This window comes from Aythya ferina (assembly GCF_964211825.1).
Source record: "Aythya ferina genome assembly, chromosome: 30".
Taxonomy (NCBI): domain Eukaryota; kingdom Metazoa; phylum Chordata; class Aves; order Anseriformes; family Anatidae; genus Aythya; species Aythya ferina.
The window spans coordinates 2,250,845-2,273,544 of NC_140327.1; the positions used below are offsets into that span (position 1 = coordinate 2,250,845).

Sequence of the window (22,700 nt, forward strand, 5' to 3'; positions counted from 1 at the left end):
GGTAATTGGGGGGGGTTGGGGGGCAATAAGGAGGGGGTTTGGGGGGGATATGGGGGGGTAAGGGGAGGTTTGGGGGGGATTTGGGGGATATAAGGGGGGGTTTTGGGGGCTGGGGGGGTAATTAAGGGGCTGGGGGGGTAATTAAGGGGGTGGGGGGGTAATTGGGGGAGGTGGGGGGGCAATAAGGAGGGGGTTGGGGGGGATATGGGGGGGATTTGGGGGGGTAAGAGGGAGGGTTGGGGGGAATAAGGGGGGGTTTGGGGGGTGATTGGGGGGCTGGGGGGGCAATTAAGGGGCTGGGGGGGTAATTAAGGGGGTGGGGGGGTAATTGGGGGGGGTTGGGGGGCAATAAGGAGGGGGTTGGGGGGGATATGGGGGGGATTTGGGGGGGTAAGGGGAGGTTTGGGGGGGATTTGGGGGATATAAGGGGGTGTTTTGGGGGCTGGGGGGGCAATTAAGGGGCTGGGGGGGCAATTAAGGGGGTGGGGGGGTAATTAAGGGGCTTGGGGGGCAATAAGGAGGGGGTCTGGGGGGGATATGGGGGGGATTTGGGGGGGTAAGGGGGGGGATGGGGGGGATTTAGGGGGATATAAGGGGGGGTTTTGGGGGGTGGGGGGCAATTAAGGGGCTGGGGGGGTAATTAAGGGGCTGGGGGGGTAATTAAGGGGGTGGGGGGGTAATTGGGGGGGGGGGGGGGCAATAAGGAGGGGGTTTGGGGGGGATATGGGAGGGATTTGGGGGGGTAAGGGGAGGTTTGGGGGGGATTTAGGGGATATAAGGGGGGGGTTTTGGGGGCTGGGGGGGCAATTAAGGGGCTGGGGGGGTAATTAAGGGGGTGGGGGGGTAATTGGGGGGGGTTGGGGGGGCAATAAGGAGGGGGTTTGGGGGGGATATGGGGGGGATTTGGGGGGGTAAGGGGGGGATGGGGGGGATTTAGGGGGATATAAGGGGGGATTTTGGGGGGTGGGGGGCAATTAAGGGGCTGGGGGGGTAATTAAGGGGCTGGGGGGGCAATTAAGGGGCTGGGGGGGTAATTAAGGGGCTTGGGGGGCAATAAGGAGGGGGTCTGGGGGGGATTTGGGGGGTAAGGGGGGGGATGGGGGGGATAAGGGGGGGTTTGGGGGGCGATTGGGGGGCTGGGGGGGCAATTAAGGGGCTGGGGGGGTAATTAAGGGGGTGGGGGGGCAATAAGGGGTCCCGGGGGTGTTTTTGGGGTGGTTTTGGGGGTTTTAGGGTTTTTTTTTTGCCCCCCCCCAGGTGATTTTGCACTTCATGGTGGGGTCGCCCAGCGCCGCCGTCAGCCAGGACCTGGCGCAGCTCCTGGTGCAGGCGGGGCTGATGAAGAGGTGGGGGGGGGGGGGATTTTTTGGGGTGGGGGGGGGCGTTTTTGGGGTCGGGGGGGGCATTTTTGGGGTTGGGGGGCTTTTAGGGGGGGGTTACAGGGGTTTTGGGGGGGGTTACAGGGGCTTAGGGGGGATTTTGGGGGGGGATTGGGGGGATTTGGGGAGCCCCAAGGGGGGATTTTTTATATGGGGGGGGGATTTTTGGGGTGGAGGGGGGCGTTTTTGGGGTCGGGGGGGGGCATTTTTGGGGTTGGGGGAATTTTGGGGGGGGCTACGGGGGGTTTTGGGGGGGGTTTAGGGGGGATTTGGGGGCTGGAGGGGGGATTTGGGGGCTTGGGGGAGCCCCAAGGGGGGCATTTTTTATATGGGGGGGGCGTTTTTGGGGTTGGGGGGGTAATTTGGGGTTGGGGGGGGCGTTTTGGGGGTCGGGGGGGGCGTTTTTGGGGTTGGGGGGCTTTTAGGGGGGGTTACAGGGGCTTAGGGGGGGATTTTGGGGGGGATTGGGGGGATTTGGGGACCCCAAGGGGGGATTTTTTATATGGGGGGGGCGTTTTTGGGGTCGGGGGGGCATTTTTGGGGTTGGGGGGGGGCTAAGGGTGTTTTTTGGGGGATTTGGGGGGTTTTGGGGGTGGTTTAGGGGGGATTTGGGGGAGTTTCGGGGGGATTTGGGGGCTTGGGGGAGCTCCAAGGGGGGGATTTTTTATATGGGGGGGGCGTTTTTGGCGTTGGGGGGGTAATTTGGGGTTGGGGGGGGCATTTTTGGGGTTGGGGGGGGCTAAGGGTGATTTGGGGGGGATTTGGGGGGTTTTGGGGGTGGTTTGGGGGGGATTTGGGGGAGTTTCGGGGGGATTTGGGGGCTTGGGGAGCCCCAAGGGGGGGATTTTTTTTATTGGGGGGGGGGTCCTTGGGGGGTTATTGGGGTTTTAGGGGGATTTTGGGGTCCCAGAAGGGAATTTGGGGGGGTCCAGGGGGGGGAAATTTGGGTTTCAGTGGGATTTTGGGGTCGTGGGGAGGATCTTTGGGTGGGTTTTGGGGTTTTGGGGGAATTTGGGGGGGGTCCTGGGGGGGCTTTTGGGATTTTGGGGGGATTTTGTTGGATTTTGGGGAATTTTGGTGGGATTTTAGTAGGATTTTAGTGGGATTTTAGTAGGATTTTAGTGGGATTTTAGTAGGATTTTAGTGGGATTTTAATAGGATTTTAGTAGGATTTGGGCTCTTGCTGGGCTTTGCGACCTCCCCCATCCCCGAAACCCCCCCCAAAATCCCGGGGGCTGTCCGGGGGGGGCCTTCCCTATTTGAGGGGGGGTCTCCCCTAAATTTTTGGGGCCCCCCCCAGCGAGGGGGGGGAGGCTCCGTGCATCACCTCGGCGGGTTTCCAGTTCCTCCTCCTGGACACCCCCGCTCAGCTCTGGTACTTCGTCCTCCAATACCTGCGGGGTGCCGAGGTGAGGGGGGGTCCCCCGACCCTAAAAGCCCCCCCCGTGTCGTTTCGGGACCCTAAATTAATTGTGGGACCCCCCTTTTTTTGGGGGACCCCCCCCCCGACCCTATAAAGGCGCGCGGGATGGACCTGGTGGAGATCCTGGCCTTCCTCTTCCAGCTCAGCTTCTCCACGCTGGGGAAGGTTGGAGGGGGGGGATTTGGGGTTTTTTGGGGGGGATTTGGGGTTTGGGGGAGACTTGGGGGGGATTTGGGGGGGAATAAGGGGGATTTGGGGGGAAATGGGGGGGATTTGGGGGAAATAAGGGGGATTGGAGGGGGATTTGGGGGGGAAATAGGGGAGAAATGGGGGTTTTGGGGGGGGATTTGGGGTTTTGGGGGGGGATTTGGGGTTTTTGGGGGGGTTGGGGGTTTGGGGAGGGGGTTGGGGGGGAATAGGGGGGGATTTGGGGGGGATTGGGGGGGAAATAAGGGGGATTGGAGGGGGATTTGGGGGGGAAATAGGGGAGAAATGGGGGTTTTGGGGGGGATTTGGGGTTTTGGGGGGGGATTTGGGGTTTGGGGAGGGGTTTGGGGGGGAAGTGGGTGGGTTTCAGGGGAAATAAGGGGAATTGGAGGGGGATTTGGGGGGAAAATAGGGGGGATTTGGGGTTTTTGGGGGGGATTTGGGATTTTTGGGGGGGGATTTGGGGTTTGGGGAGGGGGTTGGGGGGAATTGGGGGGATTTGGGGGGGAAATAGGGGGCAATTGGGGTTATTGGGGGGGAAATGGGGGAATTGGGGGGGAAATGGGGGGATTTGGGGCCGTTGGGGGCAAACTGGGGGCACTGGGAGGGAACTGGGGGTTATGGGGAGGACTCGGGGGGGGGAACTGGGAGGGAACTGGGAGGAACTGGGAAGTTGGCGGGGAGAAACGGAGGAAATGGGGGGGAACTGGGAGGACTGGGAGGAGGTGGGGGTTACTGGGGGGGGTCTGGGGGCTTAGTGGGGGGAACCGGGAGGGAACCGGGAGGAACTGGGAGGGAACTGGGAGGAACTGGGAGGAACTGGGCGCCCCCACAGGACTACTCGGTGGAGGGGATGAGCGAGTCGCTGCTCACCTTCCTGCAGCACCTGCGCGAGTTCGGGCTGGTCTTCCAGAGAAAGGTGGGGGGGGGGCACGGGGACCCCAATCCCGACCCCAATCCCGACCCCAATCCCGGCCCTAATCCCAGCCCCAGTCCCCATCCCCTTTTATTTGTCCCCAACCCCGTCCCCGTCCCGTTTCTTGTCCCTATTTCCTTGTCCACATCCCTTTCTGTCCCCAATCTTGTCCCCATTTCCCTGTCCCCATTTCCCTGTCCCTATTTCCCTGTCCCCATTTCCCTGTCCCCAACCTTGTCCCTATTTCCCTTTCCCTATTTCCTTGTCCCTTTCCTTGTCCCCATCCGTTTCTGTCCCTATTTCCCCATCCTTGTCCCCATTTCCTTGTCCCTGTCCCTATTTCCCTGTCCCCATCCTCATCCCAAATCTTGTCCCCATTTCCTTGTCCCTATTTCCCTTTTCCTATTTCCCCATCCCTTTCCCTGTCCCTATTTCCCTGTCCCCATTTCCTTGTCCCCATCCCTTTCCTTGTCCCCATTTCCCTGTCCCCAGCCTCATCCCAAATCTCATCCCCATTTCCTTGTCCCTATTTCCCCATCCCCATCCCTGTCCCCATTTCCTTGTCCCCATTTCCCTGTCCCCATTTATTCCTGTCCCCAGCCTCATCCCAAATCTCGTCCCCATTTCCCCGTCCCCATTTCCTTGTCCCCATCCCTTTCCTTGTCCCCATTTCCCTGTCCCCATCCCTGTCCCCAGCCTCATCCCAAATCTCATCCCCATTTCCTTGTCCCTATTTCTTTGTCCCCATTTCCCCGTCCCCATCCCAAATCTCGTCCCCATTTCCCTGTCCCCATTTCCCTGTCCCCATTTCCCTGTCCCCATTTCCCTGTCCCCATTTCCCTGTCCCCATTTCCCTGTCCCCATTTATTCCTGTCCCCAGCCTCATCCCAAATCTCGTCCCCATTTCCCCGTCCCCATTTCCTTGTCCCCATCCCTGTCCCCAGCCTCATCCCAAATCTCATCCCCATTTCCTTGTCCCTATTTCCTCATCCTCATCCCTGTCCCTATTTCTTTGTCCCCATTTCCCTGTCCCCATCCCAAATCCCGTCCCCATTTCCCTGTCCCCATCCCAAATCCCGTCCCCATTTCCCTGTCCCCATTTCCTTGTCCCCATTTCCCCATTTCCCCGTCCCCATCTCCCCACCCCCATCTCCCCACCCCTTTCCCTGCCCCCATCCCCTTTCCCCACCCCATTAACGTCCCCATTTCCCCCCCCCCCAGCGCAAATCCCGCCGCTTCTACCCCACTCGCCTCGCCATCGCCCTGGCCTCGGGGACCTCGGGGACCCCCCCGGACCCCGACACCCGCGGCTTCGTCCTGGTGGAGACCAATTACCGCATCTACGCCTACACCGGTAACCCCAAAACCCCCCCAAAACCCTTCGGGGGACTTAATATTAGGGTTTTCACCCCATTTTTTGGTGCCCCCCCCGTAGATTCGGAGCTGCAGATCGCCCTCATCGCCCTTTTTTCCGAGCTCCTCTATCGCTTCCCCAACCTGGTGGTGGCTCAGGTGACGAGGGACAGCGTCCAGGCCGCCATCGCCAATGGGATCACGGCCGACCAGGTGGGGTGGGGGGGTCCTGGGGGGCGTTTTGGGGGGGTTTCAGGGGTCCTGGGGCGGATTTGGGGTGTCCTATTGAGGTATTGGGGGGTTTCAGGGGGATTTGGGGGGTCCTGGGGGGGTTATCCGGGGGGTATTGGGGTACAGGTGGCCATCAGCAATGGGATCATGGCCGACCAGGTGGGGTGGGGGGGTCCTGGGGGGTGTTTTGGGGGGGTTTCAGGGGTCCTGGGGGGGATTTGGGGGGTCTTAGGGGGGTTTCAGGGGGATTTGGGGGGTCTTGGGGGGGTTATCCGGGGGGTATTGGGGTGCAAATGGCCATCAGCAATGGGATCACGGCCGACCAGGTGGGGTGGGGGGGTCCTGGGGGGCGTTTTGGGGGGGTTTCAGGGGTCCTGGGGGGGATTTGGGGGGTCTTAGGGGGGTTTCAGGGGGATTTGGGGGGTCCTGGGGGGGTTTCAGGGGGGTATTGGGGTGTAAATGGCCATTGGCAATGGGATCACGGCCAACCAGGTGGGGTGGGGGGGTCCTGGGGGGGATTTTGGGGGGGTTTCAGGGGTCCTGGGGGGGATTTGGGGGGTCTTAGGGGGGTTTCAGGGGGATTTGGGGGGTCCTGGGGGGGTTTCAGGGGGTTATTGGGGTGTAAATGGCCATTGGCAATGGGATCACGGCCAACCAGGTGGGGTGGGGGGGTCCTGGGGGGCGTTTTGGGGGGGTTTCAGGGGTCCTGGGGGGGATTTGGGGGGTCCTGAGGGGTCCCAGAGGGGTTTTGGGGGGATATCGGGGGGCTATTGGGGGGTATTTGGGGGGTATTGGGGTGCAAATGGCCTTTGGCAATGGGATCACGGCCGACCAGGTGGGGTGGGGGGGTCCTGGGGGGGCGTTTTGGGGGGGTTTCGGGGGTCCTGGGGGGGATTTGGGGGGTCTTAGGGGGGTTTCAGGGGGATTTGGGGGGTCTTGGGGGGGTTTCAGGGGGGTATTGGGGTGTAAATGGCCATCGGCAATGGGATCACGGCCAACCAGGTGGGGTGGGGGGGTCCGGGGGGGCGTTTTGGGGGGGTTTGGGGGGTCCTGGGGGGGATTTCAGAAGTCCCAGAGGGGTTTTGGGGGGATTTGGGGGGTCCTGGGGAGGTTTCAGGGGGGTATTGGGGTGCAAATGGCCATCAGCAATGGGATCACGGCCGACCAGGTGGGGTGGGGGGGTCCTGGGGGGCGTTTTGGGGGGGTTTCAGGGGTCCTGGGGGGGATTTGGGGGGTCCTGAGGGGTCCCAGAGGGGTTTTGGGGGGATATCGGGGGGCTATTGGGGGGTATTTGGGGGGTATTGGGGTGCAAATGGCCATCAGCAATGGGATCACGGCCGACCAGGTGGGGTGGGGGGGTCCTGGGGGGCGTTTTGGGGGGGTTTGGGGGGTCTTGGAGGGGATTTAGGGGGTCCTGGGGGGGATTTGGTGGGTCTCAGGGGGGTATTGGGGGGTCCTGGGGGGGTATTGGGGTCCCTGGGGGGTCCCTGGGGAGCTCTGTGAAGCTTTGGGGTTCCCCCATAGGATGTGGGGGGTGGGGGGGCTTTGGGGTACCCCTGGGGGTACCGGGACCCCCCCTCAATTTACCGCCCCCCCCCCCAGATCATCCACTTCCTCCGCACCCGGGCGCACCCCATCATGGCCAAGCAGGTGAGTGGGGGGGGGGGGCACATAAAAAAGGGGGGGGGGTCCCCTGGTTTTGGGGACCCCGACCCCACATTGTCCCTGTGTCCCCCCCCCCCCAAAGACCCCCGTGCTGCCCCCCACCATCACCGACCAGATCCGCCTCTGGGAGCTGGAGCGGGACCGCCTGCGCTTCTCCGAGGGTGAGGGGGGGTCCCCAAAATCCTGGGGGGGTCCCCAAAATCCTGGGGGGTCCCCAAAATCCTGGGGGGTCCCCAAAATCCCCAGGGGGTCCCCAACTCCCCCCCCAAGGGGTCTCTCACCCCCCCAGGGCGTCCCCAACATCCCTGGGGTGTCCCCAACGCCCTCAGGGGGGTCCCCAACGTCTTTGGGGGTCCCCAACCCCCCCCCAGGGGGTCCCTTCTGCCCCCCCCCCAGGTGCATTTTTGGGGTGTTCCCCCCCCAGGACCCCAATAATTAAGAAGGGACATGGGGAGGGGGGGGGCAAGTGGCTGTCACTGGGGGGGTGTCCCCAAAGGGGGGTTGTCCCCAAAAGGATGGTGGCTTCCTTGGGGGGGTGTCCCCAAAAGGGGGGGTTCCCAAGGGGTGGTGGCACCCCAAAACGGGGGTGTCCCCAAAACGGGGGTGTCCCTAAGGGGTGGTGGCTTCCCGGTGGGGTGTTCCCAAAAGTGGGGGTGTCCCCAAAGGATGGTGGCTTCCTTGGAGGGGGTGTCCCCAAAAGGGGGGGGGTGGCTTCCCTGGGGGGTGTCCCCTAAAGGAGGGGGTGTCCCCAAGGGGGGTGGCTTTCCCTGGGGGGGTGTCCCCAAAATTGGGGGGCATTCCCAAAGTGGGGTGGCTTCCTCTGGGGGGGTGTCCCCAAAAGGGGGGTGTCCCCAAGGGGGGGGCGGCCCTAAAGGAGGGGGTGTCCCCAAAAGGTGGTGGCTTCCCTTAAGGGGGTGTCCCCAAGGGGGGGGTCCCTAAAAGGGGGGGGGTGGCGTCCCTGGGGGTTTCCCTAGAGGGGGTGTCCCCAAAGTCTTGGTGGCACCCCCTGGGGACACCCCCAAACAGAAGCATCCTCACTAACCCCCCTTTGTGCCCCCCGTGTCCCCCCCCCCTTTTTTTTTTTTGCCCCCCCAGGGGTGCTGTACAACCAGTTCCTGTCGCAGGTGGACTTCGAGGTGCTGCGGGACCACGCGCGGGCTCTGGGGGTGCTGATTTTCGAGAACCCCGGGCGCCGCCTGATGGTGGTGACCCCCGGGGGCCACCCCGACGTCAAACGCTTCTGGAAGCGGCAGAAACACAGCGCCTAAAGCCCCCCCCCTCCCCAAAATATGTCCCCCCCCCCATCCTCAGGGGGGTGACAAAAAGGCAGCCCCACAACCCCTCATCCCTTTTTTTTGTTTTGTTTTTTTATTAAGGTGGGTTTTTTAAGTGTAAATAAAGGAGTTTTGAGCAAGCTGCGGTGTTTAGGGGGTTAATATGGGATGGGGGGGGGGAAATGAAGTTCCAGCAGCAAATCCCAGTTCTCCCAGTAGCCCCCCTCTGGATCCCAGTCCCCCCAGTAGCCCCCTCTAGATCCCAGTTCTCCCAGTAGCCCCCTCTGGATCCCAGTCCCCCCAGTAGTCCCCTTCTGGATCCCAGTCTCCCATCAAAAGCTTTGAAGTGTTTTGGAAGGCAATAAAAAATAAAACGATAAAATAACAAATCAACGAATAAAATAACAAATAATATAAAAAAATAAAAATAAAATGGAAGTATAAAAAATATTTGAAAACATAAAAGATATTTGAAAATATATAAAAAAAATAAAATATTAAAAAAACTTTTAAAAATATAAAGAATAATTAAAAAATATTTTAAAGTTTAATTAATTAATTAATTAATAATAAATAAAAGCCAACGTTTCTCTACTCTCAAGGGCTCAAGCAGCGGAGCAGGTGGGACCAGAAGGTCCCCTAGACCCGAAATACTGAATTTTAAGTTAAAAAGGAAGGTAAACGTGCAAACGCGTGTCGTTAGGGATGGATTTGGGGGAAGAACAAGCAAATTTCGGACAATAAAAACCGCCCAAGGGATGGAGCCGCCCCCACTTCCCGAGCCCCGACCCGCGTCTGGGGGCGCCACCGCGGCCGCCCCCCTTATATAGGGCAGGGCCGGACGCGGCCGAGTCAACCGCGGCGCGGGCTTCAATCAGGTCCGACCACGCCCCTGCAACGCACGGGGCCGCGGGGCCGCGGTTCTCAACCAGGTCCGACCCCAAACGGCCTGGTCGGGACCTGGGGGAGCCCCGCAGGGTCCCAGTGCCCCCAGCCCTCCCCTAGACGCCAATCTCCCCAGTGACCTTATCTCTACTCCCCAACCTCACCTGGAACTCCTCCTTAATCCCATTTTCCAGTAAAAAAAGAGGAAAAAAGGGGGCAAAAAACATTCTTACGAGCCACATCGTGTCCCTACAAGTATTCAAGGGACTTTTGGATAACGCCCTCCACATCATTTAAGTCCTGTTCAGCTCGGAAGCACTCAAAGAATTAGACTGGGGGGCTAATTACTGTAGAATATTTTAGACTGGAAAGGGCCTTAAAGATCAGCTGGGTCCCACCTCTCTACCACAAGATCTGGAAGGGGCCTCAGCGACTTCTCTTTATGCGAGGGAACAAACAGACAATGTCTTTAGCTAAAAGCTTATTTTGGGGGGAAAAAGGGGGTTTTTAGTGAACAAAAACCCGCAGGACTAGCTATTGTGAGAACAACCATCCCTAATGCTGCCTCTCTCCCACTGAGGGCGCCGCCGCCGTCCCCCCTTATATAGGGCAGGGCCGGACGCGGCCGAGTCAACCGCGGCGCGGGCTTCAATCAGGTCCGACCGCGCCCCTGCAACGCACGGGGCCGCGCGGCCGCGGTTCTCAACCAGGTCCGCTCCCAAACGGCCTGGCCGAGGGGAGGGGGGAGGAGCCCCTGGAGCTTCCCCTTGATCCCATTTCCCTGTAAATAGGGAAAAAGAGGCAAAAAAACTGCTTTTAGGGTCTGTAACAGCTGCCCGTGAAGATTCAGGAGACGTTTAAATAATGCCCTCGGCGTCCTTTAAAATTTCCTCAGCCCTCAGGCAATTCATTGGACCGGGGGACTAATTATCGTGGAATAATTGAAAATGGAAGGGATCCTAAAAGCTCCCCTGGCTCCAAGGAATCATCCCAGGGGACAAACAGACACATGTTTTAACTAAATGCTTATTTTGGGGCAGAAAAAGGGGCTTTCAGCACAAAAAACCCTGCCACAGTAGCAATCCCAGTCCCTCCAGGAGCACTTTTCCATCTCCCAGTTCCTCCCAGTAACTGGCTGTGGATCCCAGTTCCCCCAGCAAGGTAGAAGAGGCTTCTCCCCATCACCAGATCCTCGCAGTGAGCTCAGGACCAGGACGAGACTCATCCAGAACCTTCCTCTGGCCCTCAGGGGATACTGGAGAGGCATCTGGACAATGCCTCGTTAAGATAATTGCGCTAATTTGGTCTTTGTGGAGCTCTGAACCTCATCAGGTGGAGAGGGGGGGGAGGCAGGAAACAGCCCGGATCCCAGTCCCCAGATCCCAGTCCTCCCAGTATCCCTACCACCAATTGCTGCCCAAGTCCCAGTCCCTCCAGTATGAGACCTCCGCATCCCAGTGCTCCCAGTCCTCCCCTAGACCCCATCCCCTTCCTCTACTCCCAAAAATCTCACATTTAAATCCCCCTTGACCCCATTTTCCTGTAAAAACGGGGAAAAAAAGGGCAAAAAACTCGGACAACTCCAGGTCTCACCATCGCCACCCCAAAAGCACCAATTCCCAGACCTTCATCAGCTCTTAATTAGCAAAAAGTGATAAAATTGGCGTCCCTGCAGTTTTTTTTCCCACCCAGAAGCTGGATTTGGGTCAAACCCCCCAAAAATCCCCGTTAATTTCTGGGAGGCTCCGGGATTCGGAACCCAGCACCCCAAAAGGTCCCCGCACCCTCAATTTCATGACAATTAAAGAAGAATCAGGCAAAATATATATATATATTTATTAAAAGTTCATTTTGAGGGGCAAAAAAATGAGTTTTTAACCCCTTTGAGGGGAAAAAAAATAATTTAATTTTAATTTTACCCCCCCACACCCCGCTGTACCCCCTCAGCACCCTTTTCGGCCCAGTTTTATCCCATTCCCTGCCCTCCCCCCCCCTTTCTGCAGCTCCAGAGCACCCAATTATCCCATCCCCCCCCCCCCCCAGTTCTGGAGATCTGGATGGGCGGCTGCTGCCAGCACCCTGGGGGGGTCGGGGGGGGGCCAGGCCAGGGCGGCGCCTGGGCTCAAAGCAGGCGGCTGCAGCACCCGGCTGGGCAGGTGGGGACCCCCCCGGTACTGGGAAGGAACTGGGACCAGTATGGGAGGGAACTGGGACCAGTATGGGGGGGCCTAAGGGGGATGGGAGTGGGGTAGGGGGGGCTGGGTCCAGTTTGGGGGGGAACTGGGACCAGTATGGGGGGGCCTAAGGGGGATGGGAGCAGTTTGGGGGGGAACTGGGACCAGTATGGGGGGGCCCAAGGGGGATGGGAGTGGGGTAGGGGGGCTGGGACCAGTTTGGGGGGGAACTGGGACCAGTATGGGGGGGCCCAAGGGGGATGGGAGTGGGGTAGGGGGGCTGGGACCAGTTTGGGGGGTGATGGAACCAGTATGGGAGGGACTGGGGGGTCTGGGAGCAGTCTTGGGGGGAACTGGGACCAGTTTGGGGGGTGATGGAACCAGTATGGGAGGGACTGGGGGGTCTGGGAGCAGTTTGGGGAGGAACTGGGACCAGTATGGGAGGGACTGGGGGGGCTGGGATTGGGGCAGGGGGGGCTGGGACCAGTTTGGGGTGTGCTGGGACCAGTTTAGATGGAACTGGGGCCAGTTTGGGGGGTGATGGAACCAGTATGGGAGAGCCTGGGGGGTCTGGGAACAGTCTGGGGGGAACTGGGACCAGTTTAGATGGAACTGGGACCAGTTTGGGGGACATTGGGAGCAGTTCAGGCTGGGCGGGGTGCCAGGACCAGTTTGGGGTGCAGACTGGGCCCAGTTTGGGGTGCGTACTGGGCCCAGTTTGGGTGCTGGGGGTCTCGTTGCAGGATCTCGGCGCTGCGGGGGCCATGGGGCAGAGGCAGGCGGCTGCGCCCCCCCCGGCCCCCATCGGTGGGTTGGGGACTGGGAGGCACTGGGAGAGACTGGGAGGGACTGGGAGGGACTGGGAGGGACTGGGAGGGGACAGTGGGGGTGGGGGGACAGCGGGGACAAGGATGGGGGGGGTTGGGGGGGGGAAGGGGAAGGGGAAGGGGGGGGGCTCCAAAATTAATTGGGACGGGGGGACAATGGGGACATGGGGATACTGGGGGTACTGGAGATACTGGGAGTACTGGGGGTACTGGGGATACTGGGGATACTGGGGATACTGGGGATACTGGGGGTACTGGGATACTGGGGATACTGGGAGTACTGGGGATACTGGGGGTATCTGGGAGTACTAGGGATACTTGGGGATACTGGGGATACTGGGGATACTGGGGATACTGGGGGTACTGGGATACTGGGGATACTGGGAGTACTGGGGATACTGGGGGTATCTGGGAGTACTAGGGATACTTGGGGATACTGGGGATACTGGGGATACTGGGGGAACTGGGGATACTGGGGGTACTGCGGATACTGGGAGCACTGCGGATACTGGGAGCACTGGGAATACTGGGAGCACTGCGGGTACTGGCCATACTGGGGCTACTGGGAGTTACTGGGCGTACTGGGAACGCGGCGATCCGGAACACGGGGACACAGGGGGGGGCAGCGGGGGCCTTGGGGACACCGGGCCCGTGCCCCCTGTCCCCCCCCAGTGCCCCCAGTGCCCCCCCCGGAGGAGGCGTCCCCGCTGGAGCGGGGGCTGCACGCCGTGGTGGGCACCTTCTACCAGTACGCGGGGGCGCCGGGGGGGGGCGGCGAGCCCAGCCTGGACCCCCGCGCCTTCCAGGGGCTGCTGCGCCGCGAGCTGGGCCACCAGCTGAGCGTGAGTGGCCACCTGGGGGGGGGCACGGGACCCCCGGAAAGGCCCCAAAAAGGCCCCAAAAAGGCCTGAAAAGGCCCCCAAAAGGCCCCCAAAAGGGCCCAAAAAGGCCCTGAAAAGGCCTCAAAAAGGCCCCAAGAAGGCCCGAAAAGGCCCCCAAAAGGCCTGAAAAGGCCCCCAAAAGGCCTGAAAAGGCCCCAAAAGGCCTGAAAAGGCCCCCAAAAGGCCCCAAAAGGCCCCAAAAGGCCCCAAAAAGGCCCCGAAAAGGCCCCAAAAAGGCCTGAAAAGGCCCTGAATAAGCCTGAAAAGGCCCCAAAAGGCCCCGAAAAGGCCCCCAAAAGGCCCCAAAAAGGCCCCAAAAAGGCCTGAAAAGGCCCCCAAAAGGCCCCAAAAGGCCCGAAAAGGCCCCAAAAGACCCCGAATAGGCCCCGAAAAGGCCCCAAATAGGCCCTGGGCACGGGGACACGGGGATACGGGGGGCACTCCCAAAGTGACCCCATGGCCACAGGGGGCCCCCCCAAAGTGTCCCCGTGTCCCCAACCCCGTGTCCTCATGGCCCCCCCAGTGTTCCCATGGCCCCAGGGACCCCCCAATTGTCCCCATGTCCCCAGCCCCACACGACCCCATGACCCCATGTCCCCATGTCCCATTCCCAAGTGTCCCCATGTCCCCAGGGTGCCCCCCAGGTGTCCCCATGTCCCCAACCCCACATATCCCCATGTCCCCATGTCCCCCTATATGTCCCCACGTCCCCCCAAGTGTACCTATGTCCCCAACCCCATGACCCCATGTCCCCATGTCCCACACCACCCCTCCAAGTGTCCCCACGTCCCCAGGGTGCCCCCCCAAAGTGTCCCCGTGTCCCCAACCCCATGACCCCATGTCCCCATGTCCCACTCCCGTGTGTCCCCATGTCCCCACATCCCCCCAAGTGTCCCCATGTCCCCAACCCCATATCCTCATGGCCCTCTGAGTCACCCCATGACCCCAGCGACCCTCCCACGTCCCCCCACATGTCCCAATGTCCCCCCACGTCCCCCACCCCGCAGGACACGGGGCACCCCGAGGCGGTGGCCGCCGTCTTCGCGCTGCTGGACGCCAACGGGGACCGGCGCATCTCCTTCGCCGAGTACTGGCAGCTGGTGGCCTGGCTGTGCCACGTCCTGCGGCACCGCCACTACGGCGCCGCCGCCCCCACGGGGCCCCCCCTGCCCCCCGACGGCGACCCCGCTGCTGGGGGGCTCGGGGGCGAGCAATAAAGAGACCCCCAAGAGGGGGGAGTGCAGAGAGATCGGAGCTTGGGGGGAGCTTGGGGGGCACGTGGGGGGATGCCACAAAGCGTTCTGCCCTATAGGGTCCTGCCCTATAAGGTCCTGCCCCATAGGGTCCTGCCCTATAGGGTCCTGCCCCATAAGGTCCTGCCCCATAGGGTCTTGTTCCATGGGGACACTGCCCTATAGGGTCCTGTCCCATAGGGTCCTGCCCCATAGAGTCCTGTCCTATAGGGTCTTGATCCATGGGGACACTGCCCTATAGGGTCCTGCCCTGTAGGGTTCTGCCCTATAGGGTCCTGATCCATAGGGTCCTGTCCCATGAGGACACTGCCCTATAGGGTCCAGCCCCACAGGGTTCAGAACTGGGAGAATTAAGCCAAAACGGGGAATGGGGAGAAAATGGGGAGAATGAGGAGAAAACAGGGGAATGGGGGGAAAAACGGGGGAATGGGGGAAAAAACGGGGGAATGGGGATGGTGGGGAGAAAACGGGGGAAATTTGGCCACCTCCAACGACGGGACGGCCCCAATTTCATCTTCTCCAACACCCAAAACTTCATCCAACCCAACCTCGGTCAACTCCAATGATGGAACATCCCCAATTTTGTCTTCTCCAGCACCCAAAGCTTCATCCAACCCAACCTTGGCCATCTTCGATGACGGGACGTCCCCAATTTTGTCTTCTCCAAGACCCCAAAACCCCACCCAACCCAACTTTGGTCAACTCCAATGATGGAACAGCCCCAATTTTGTCTTCTCCAAGACACAAAACCCCACCCAACCCAACTTTGGTGATCTCCAGTGATGGAAGATCTCCAATTTCATCATCTCCCACACCCTAAACCCCGTCCAACCCAACTTTGACCATCTCCAATGATGGGATGTCCCCAGTTTTGTCTTCTCCAAGACCCCAAACCCCACCCAACCCAACTTTGACCATCTCCAATGATGGGATGTCCCCAGTTTTGTCTTCTCCAAGACCCCAAACCCCACCCAACCCAACTTTGACCATCTCCAATGATGGAACCTCCCAAATTTCATCACCCCCCACACCCAAGGCCGCGTCCAACCCAACCTTGGCCAACTCCAATGACCCCATAACTTCTCCATGAACCCCCACGCGCCGTGCTCGCTGCACGACCCCCTCTTGGGGGTCTCTTTATTGCTCGTCCCCGGGCCCCCCAGCAGCGGGGTCGCCGTCGGGGGGCAGGGGGGGCCCCGTGGGGGCGGCGGCGCCGTAGTGGCGGTGCCGCAGGACGTGGCACAGCCAGGCCACCAGCTGCCAGTACTCGGCGAAGGAGATGCGCCGGTCCCCGTTGGCGTCCAGCAGCGCGAAGACGGCGGCCACCGCCTCGGGTTGCCCCGTGTCCTGCGGGGGGGGGACGTGGGGGGACATTGGGACATCTGGGGGGGTTGCTGGGGTCATGGGGTGACTCAGAGGGCCATGAGGATATGGGGTTGGGGACACGGGGACACTTGGGGGGCGGTGTGGGACATGGGGACATGGGACATGGGGTTGGGGACATGGGAACATGTCGGGGGTGGTGTGGGACATGGGGACATGGGGATGTAGGGTCATGGGGACATGGGACATGGGGTTGGGGACATGGGGACACTTTGGGGGGCACCCTGGGGACATGGGGACACTTGGGAATGGGACACGGGGACATGGGGTCATGGGGTCGTGTGGGGCTGGGGCCATGGGGACACTTGGGGGGGGTCCCTGGGGCCATGGGGACACTGGGGGGGCCCGGAGGACACGGGGACACTTTGGGGGGTCCCCTGTGGCCATGGGGACATTTGGGGGTGCCCCCCGTGTCCCTGTGTCCCCGTGCCCAGGGCCTATTTGAGGCCTTTTCAGGGCCTATTCGGGGCCTTTCCGGGCCTTTTTGCGGCCTTTTGGGGCCTTTTGGGGCCTTTTCGGGGCCTATTTGGGGCCTTTTGGGGGCCTTTTGGGGCCTTTTCGGGGCCTATTTGGGGCCTTTTGGGGGCCTTTTGGGGCCTTTTCGGGGCCTTTTCAGGCCTTTTTGGGGCCTTTTTGGACCTTTTGGGGCCTTTTTGGGCCTTTTGGGGCCTTTTCAGGCCTTTTGGGGCCTTTTTGGGGCCTTTCTGGGGCCTTTTCGGGGCCTTTTTGGGGCCTTTTTGGGGCCTTTCCGGGGGTCCCGTGCCCCCCCCCAGGTGGCCACTCACGCTCAGCTGGTGGCCCAGCTCGTGGCGCAGCAGCCCCTGGAAGGCGCGGGGGTCCAGGCTGGGCTCGCCGCCCCCCCCCGGCGCCCCCGCGTACTGGTAGAAGGTGCCCACCACGGCGTGCAGCCCCCGCTCCAGCGGGGACGCCTCCTCCGGGGGGGGCACTGGGGGCACTGGGGGGGGACAGGGGGCACGGGCCCGGTGTCCCCAAGGCCCCCGGAGCCCCCCCCGTGTCCCCGTGTCCCGGATCGCCGCGTTCCCAGTACGCCCAGTAACTCCCAGTAGCCCCAGTATGGCCAGTACCCGCAGTGCTCCCCGTATCCCCAGTGCTCCCAGTGTCCCCAGTGCTCCCAGTATCCCCATGTCCCCATATCCCCATGTTCCCAGTATCCCCAGTATTCCCAGTATCCCCAGTATTCCCAGTACCCCCAGTACCCCCAGTATCCCCAGTACTCCCAGTATCCCCAGTAACCCAGTACCCCCAGTACTCCCAGTACCACCAGTATCCCCAGTACCACCAGTATCCCCAGTATCCCCAGTACCCCCAGTACCCCCAGTATCCCCAGTACTCCCAGTATCCCCAGTACCCCCAATACTCCCAGTACCCCCAGTACCCCCAGGTCCCCATATACCCTTGTCCCCAGTATCCCCAGTACCCCCAGTCTCCCCAGTATCCCCATATCTCCACCTCCCCATGTCCCCAGTATCTCCAGTGCTCCCAGTATTCCCAGTAACCCCAGCCTCCCCATGCTCCCAGTACCCCCAGTACCCCCAGTATCCCCAGTCCCCCCAGTATTCCCAGTACCCCAACATCCCCATGTCCTCAATGTCCCCATGTCCCCAATCCCCCCCAGTCTCCCCAGTGCCCCCAGTGCTCCCAGTGCTCCCAGTATCCCCAGTACCGCTGGGCTCCAGGGCCTTTTCCGCCCCCTGGCTCTGCCCCATGGCCCCGGCCGCCCTAACGAGGCGCTGCTGTAACGAGAGACCCCGTTAACCAGCCTCGTCCCCCAGTCCTCCCAGTTCCCCCCAGTGCCCTCCCAGTGCTCCCAGTATCCCCCCAGTGCCCTCCCAGTGCTCACCAGGCCTCTCCCAAGGGCACCCCGGGGACATTTCGGGGCCACGTGGCCCCGGCTATTCCTGGCCACCGTCCCCTCCCTGGGGTGACACCGGACACCCGGCTGCCTCCCAGCACTCTCAGCACCAAAAGCGCCTCAATTCACCCCAAAAAACCCTGGCCGGGGACACCCAGCTTGGAATTTTGGGGCAAATTCCGGAGATTTTCGCTCTGCCAGCAGCAAAGCCTTGGGTTCACCTCAGCAGCAACCCCAGGATTATCACCACTTTTTTCCCCAAAAATTGCCCATTTCCACGCTTTTTTCCCTTAATTTCCACCCCCCGGATGCCAATTTTTGGCCTCGTTTTTCCCAAAATCCACTTTTTTCAACCCAAACCCCTCCACAGCCTCCCAGCTGCCCTACAGGGGGGTGCAATGGGGGGAGGCCACCCCTCCTGACGGGGACACCCCCCGGGGACCCTTTTCTTGCTTTTTTTCCCCCAATTTCTTTCGGAACAGCCCCGGGGGGGGGGGAGGAAACCCCCCCAAAAACCGCCGCCGCCCCCGCCGGAAACTCGAGGCCGCGAATGGGCCCCGAAAGCTCCGGAAACGGCGCTGGGGGACGGGGCCCCCCTGGGAAAAAGGGGGGGCTGGGGGGGCCCTGGGGAGGGGGCAGCATGGGGGCGGGGGGGGGGGGGCGGCCTTGGGTCCTGGCAGATCCTGGCAGGTCCTTGCAGGTCCTTGCAGATCCCCGTTGCATCCTTGCAAAGCTGCTTTGCGACGTTGCAGGGTTTTTTTTGCAGGGGGGGGTTGCAAATCCCTGTTGCAACCTTGCAAATCTGCATGGGATTATTGTAAATCTGCATGGGATTACTGCAAATCTGCATGGGATTATTGCAAATCCGCATTGCATCCTTGCAAATCCATGTTGCGTCCTTGCAAATCCACATTGCATCTTTGCAAATCCACATTGCATCCTTGCAAATCTGCATTGGATGCTTGCAAATCTGCGTTGCATCCTTGCAAATCCTTGTTGCATCCTTGCAAATCCACCTTGCATCCTTGCAAATCCACTTTGCATCCTTGCAGATATTGCATCCTTGAGGATGTATGTTGCATCCTTGCAAATCTGCATTGCATCCTTGCAGAGCCACGTTACAACCTTGCAAATCTGCATGGGATTCTTGCAAATCTGCACTGCACCCTTGCAAATCCATGTTGCATCCTTGCAAATCCACGTTGCATCTTTGCAGATCTGCATTGCGCTCGTGCAGATCTGCTTTGGATTCTTGCAAATCCACGTTGGATGCTTGCAAACCCGCCTTGCATCCTTGCAGATATTGCATCCTTGCAGATCCATGTTGCATCCTTGCAAATCTGCATTGGATTCTTGCAAATCCACGTTGAATCCTTGCAAATCCACGTTGGATGCTTGCAAATCCACATTGCTTCCTTGCAGATCCACACCGGATCCTTCCAACTGCACCCTGGATCCCTGCAGCTCTGTACCGGATCCCCCCAAATTCCCAGGGGCTCCTTTTTGCTTGCAGATCCCCTGCAAATCTGCGCTGGATCCTTGCAAAGTGGCCTCCCGCCCTTGCAGATCCGCCTCGCCTCTTTGGAAATCACCACTGGGTCCTCGTGAATCTGCAGCGGATCCTCGCAGATCCCTGCACGCCTCGAAGCCTTGAATTCACGTTGCCCGCTGCAAATCCAGGTTGCATCCTTGCAAATCCACGTGGCTTCCTTGCAAACCCAGCCTGGGTCTTTGCAAATCCACCCCGGATCCCTGCAGATCCGCCCTGCGTCATCGCAAATTCACGCTGCATCCTTGCAAATCACTGCAAACTTGCATTGCAACCTTGGAAATTCACTTTGCATCCTTACAAATCCACATTGCACGCCTGAAAATTCGCATTGCATCTTTGCAAACCCGTGCTGCATTGCTGCAAACAAAAACAAAAACAAAAACTGCATCCTTGCAAATCTACGTTGCATCCTTGCAAATTTCGTCTTGCATTCTTGCAAAATCATGATGCAGCCTTGCAATTCTGCATCACTTTCTTGCAAAATCCTTGCAAACTTGCATTGCATCCGCATCGCGTCCCTGCAAACCCACGTCGCATCCTTGCAAATCTACCATGCATCCTTGCAAGTTTCGTCTTGCATTCTTGCAAAATTTGGGTTGCATCCTTGCAATTCTGCATTGCATCCTTGCAAATCCGCGTTGCACCCTTGCAACTCCAGGTTGCATTCCTGCAAATCCACCTTGCATCCTTGCAAATCTGCCATGCATCCTTGCAAATTTTGTCTTGAATCCTTGCAAAATTTGGGTTGCATCCTTGCAAAATTTGGGTTGCATCCTTGCAAATTCGTGATGCATCCTTGCGATTTTGCATCGCATCCTTGCAAATTAGCATTGCATCCTTGCAGATCCACGTTGCTTCCTTGCAAATCTATCGTGCATCCTTGCAAATTTTGTCTTGCATCCTTGCAAAATTGGGGTTGCATCCTTGCAAATTTCGTGCTGCATCCCTGCAAATTTTGTCTTGCATCCTTGCAAATTTCGTCTTGCATCCTTGCAAAATTTGGGTTGCATCCTTTTTTTGTTTGTTTTTTTGAGGAGAAAACCCCCTTTTCCAGGAGCGCGGCCTCCAGGTGGAGCCACCGCACCGCCGAGCGCCGACAACAAAGTTTTTGCAATCAATAAACAAAGCCCCAAACCGCATTTTTCCGCCTCCCCGGGACCAATTCGGGCATTATTCACCCCAAAAATAAAAGCACCCAAGGGTGCCCAGGGAGGGACGCGCGGCGGCGTTGGCAGAAATGCCATTTCCCCGCTGTTTAAATTGACCAAAAAAATGAGGATTTTGGGGTTGTTTATTGCTGCGCATCTTCCCTGGGGGGAAAGTTCACCGAAACCCCCCGAAATCTCCCCAAATTCATTCCAAAACCCGACGGGATTTCCCAGCCGGCGCCCCAAACCCCGCTCGCCGCCTCATTCCGGGACCTTTTTGGGCTCCAAATGAGCAAATCCTGCCCCAAAAAAAGGCCCCCCAACGGTTTCGCAGGAGCATTCGAGGCCAAAGACGCCATTTCCTGGAAAAATCGGCATTTTTGTGGCTTTTTTTTTTTTCCCCTTCCCCCCCCATTTTTAACACCCCCCCCCTCGGCGTGGGATGCAGCATCCTCCCCCCCCCCGGGCAGCAGCACCCCCAAAAACCTTCTTTTTAACCCCAAAAAAGCATCGTCTCTTGCCCCAAAAGCCACATCACTCGCCCCGCAGGCCCAAAATAGCAACGTTTTGCCCCAAAATAGCAACATTTCACCCCAAAATGCCCCCTCCCGCCGCCACAGAGAGGGGAACACCTGTTTGGGGTGAAAAGTGGCGGTTTAGGGGCCGGCTTTAACCCTTTTTTTTTTACTATTTTCACCCCCCCTGCTTTGCATGCCAGATGGGGGGGGGTATTTTTAGTGAACGACCCCAAAACCTCCTTTTTTTCCCCAAAAATCGCCTTTTTGCCCCCCAAAATTCATTTTTTCCCCCAAAAACCTCCTTTTTTCCCCAAAAAACTATTTTTTCCCCAAACCCCAAACCCCACAAAGCAATCCCCAAATCTCCACCCCCCCCCCCAAAAAAAAAAAAATTTCCCCAAAACCCCTTTTTTTTCCCCCAAAAAACCAGCTCCCCCCCCCTTGCACTCTGCGGGTCCTTTCTCACCCGCTTTCCCCCCGGAAAGGGCGATTTGGGCGATTTTGGGGCAGTTTACGGATTTTTGCCTTTTTTGGGGGATCCGGAGCTTTGGGGGGGGCCCAAATTTGGGGGGGGGGGGGGGCGGGGACGGGTCCCACTTCCGGGGGGGTCCGGGGGGGGGCCGTGGTTTCCCCGCCGCCAGCAGCTGCGCCGACGTCCGCAGGGCTCAGGGCAGTTTTTGGGGTAAGTTCCTGCAGTTTTGGGTCCGCGGGGGGGGTCTCGTTATTTTTTTTTAAGGGGGGGGCATCCGGTGGGGGAGGGGGGAGGGGGCACCCAACCCTCACCCCGGGGGAGGGGGGGGGGAAGTGGAGCTGGAGCGGGTCCAGTTTTGGGGTGAAATTGGTGGTTTTGGGGAAAAACGTCTGGCTTTCGGGGGAAAATAGCTATTTTTAAAGATGGATATATGTTTTTTCTTGAAAACAGCGCCTTTTTGGTGAAATCTACCCTTGGGGAACTTAATGGGTTTGGGGGTTTGGGAGAATTTTGGCTTTTTTTGGGCGAGATCCCTCCCTTTTTTCTTTCTTTTTTTAACGAGAAATGTCTGAATTCTGCGGGTTTTTTTTTTGAATTTCCTCGCTTTTTAGAGAAATTTCACCCCTTTTTGGTAAAAACAGCCTCCTTTTGGAAGAAATAGCCCCTTTTTTATAAAATCTATGCTTTTGGGGAGAGGAATTGCCTTTTTTTGGATTAATTTCGTTCTTTTTAGAAAAACCTTCCCCTTTTTTTGAGAAACGTCCCCATTTTTTGAGAAACCTCCCCTTTTTTTTTAAGGAAATTCCCCGGTTTTTGAGAAATCTCCCCAAATTTTTAGTGAAATCTTCCTTGTTTGGGAGAAATCCTTGATGTTTTTTTGAGAAATCTCCCATTTTTAGAGAAATCTCCCTTTTTTTTTTAGAGAAATCTGCCCTTTTTCAGAGAAATATCCCCTTTGGGTGAAATCTCCCCTTTTTGGGGCAAAACCTCCCGATTTTTGGAGAAACCTGACCATTTTTCGATAAAATCTCTCCTTTTTGAGTGTAATCTCCTCATTCCGGGGCAAAATCTCTGCATTTTGGTGCAAAATCTCCCATTTGTTGTCCAAAATCTTCCCATTTTTGCCCCAAATCTCCCATTTTTTCTCAAAACCTCCCTTTTTCAAAGAGAAATCTCGACTTTGGTTGCAAAACCTCCAATTTTCTTTAACCAAACACCCCTTTTTCTGCAAAGATCCCCTTTTTCCAAACCATTTTTGGGGAAAAAACTCATTTTACCACCCAGCC

At 58.7% G+C, this 22,700-nt stretch overlaps 2 protein-coding genes and 1 long non-coding RNA gene across 3 annotated transcripts; 2 read left to right on the forward strand and 1 right to left on the reverse strand.

The window, feature by feature from the left end:
* Positions 1–1,261: 1,261 nt before the first annotated feature.
* GTF2H4 (general transcription factor IIH subunit 4) lies at positions 1,262–8,588 on the forward strand. Its single transcript, XM_084501314.1, has 9 exons — positions 1,262–1,346; positions 2,680–2,788; positions 2,899–2,967; positions 3,845–3,928; positions 5,147–5,279; positions 5,361–5,491; positions 7,112–7,159; positions 7,257–7,335; positions 8,270–8,588. The coding sequence occupies exons 1-9, from the start codon at positions 1,273–1,275 to the stop codon at positions 8,440–8,442; spliced, it is 900 nt and encodes a 299-aa protein (XP_084357440.1). The 5' UTR covers positions 1,262–1,272; the 3' UTR covers positions 8,443–8,588.
* Positions 8,589–12,851: 4,263 nt separating this feature from the next.
* LOC311425449 lies at positions 12,852–14,462 on the forward strand. The gene is made up of 2 exons (XR_014686333.1): positions 12,852–13,176; positions 14,223–14,462. It is a non-coding gene; the product is annotated as an uncharacterized lncRNA (long non-coding RNA).
* A 1,112-nt stretch (positions 14,463–15,574) lies between these two features.
* LOC311425451 (protein S100-A13-like) lies at positions 15,575–17,759 on the reverse strand. Its single transcript, XM_084501318.1, has 4 exons — positions 17,713–17,759; positions 17,536–17,605; positions 16,637–16,806; positions 15,575–15,815 (listed from the first exon to the last, which is right to left on the reverse strand). Exons 2-4 carry the CDS (start codon positions 17,576–17,578, stop codon positions 15,606–15,608), a joined length of 423 nt encoding a protein of 140 aa, XP_084357444.1. The 5' UTR covers positions 17,579–17,605; positions 17,713–17,759; the 3' UTR covers positions 15,575–15,605.
* Positions 17,760–22,700: the final 4,941 nt, after the last annotated feature.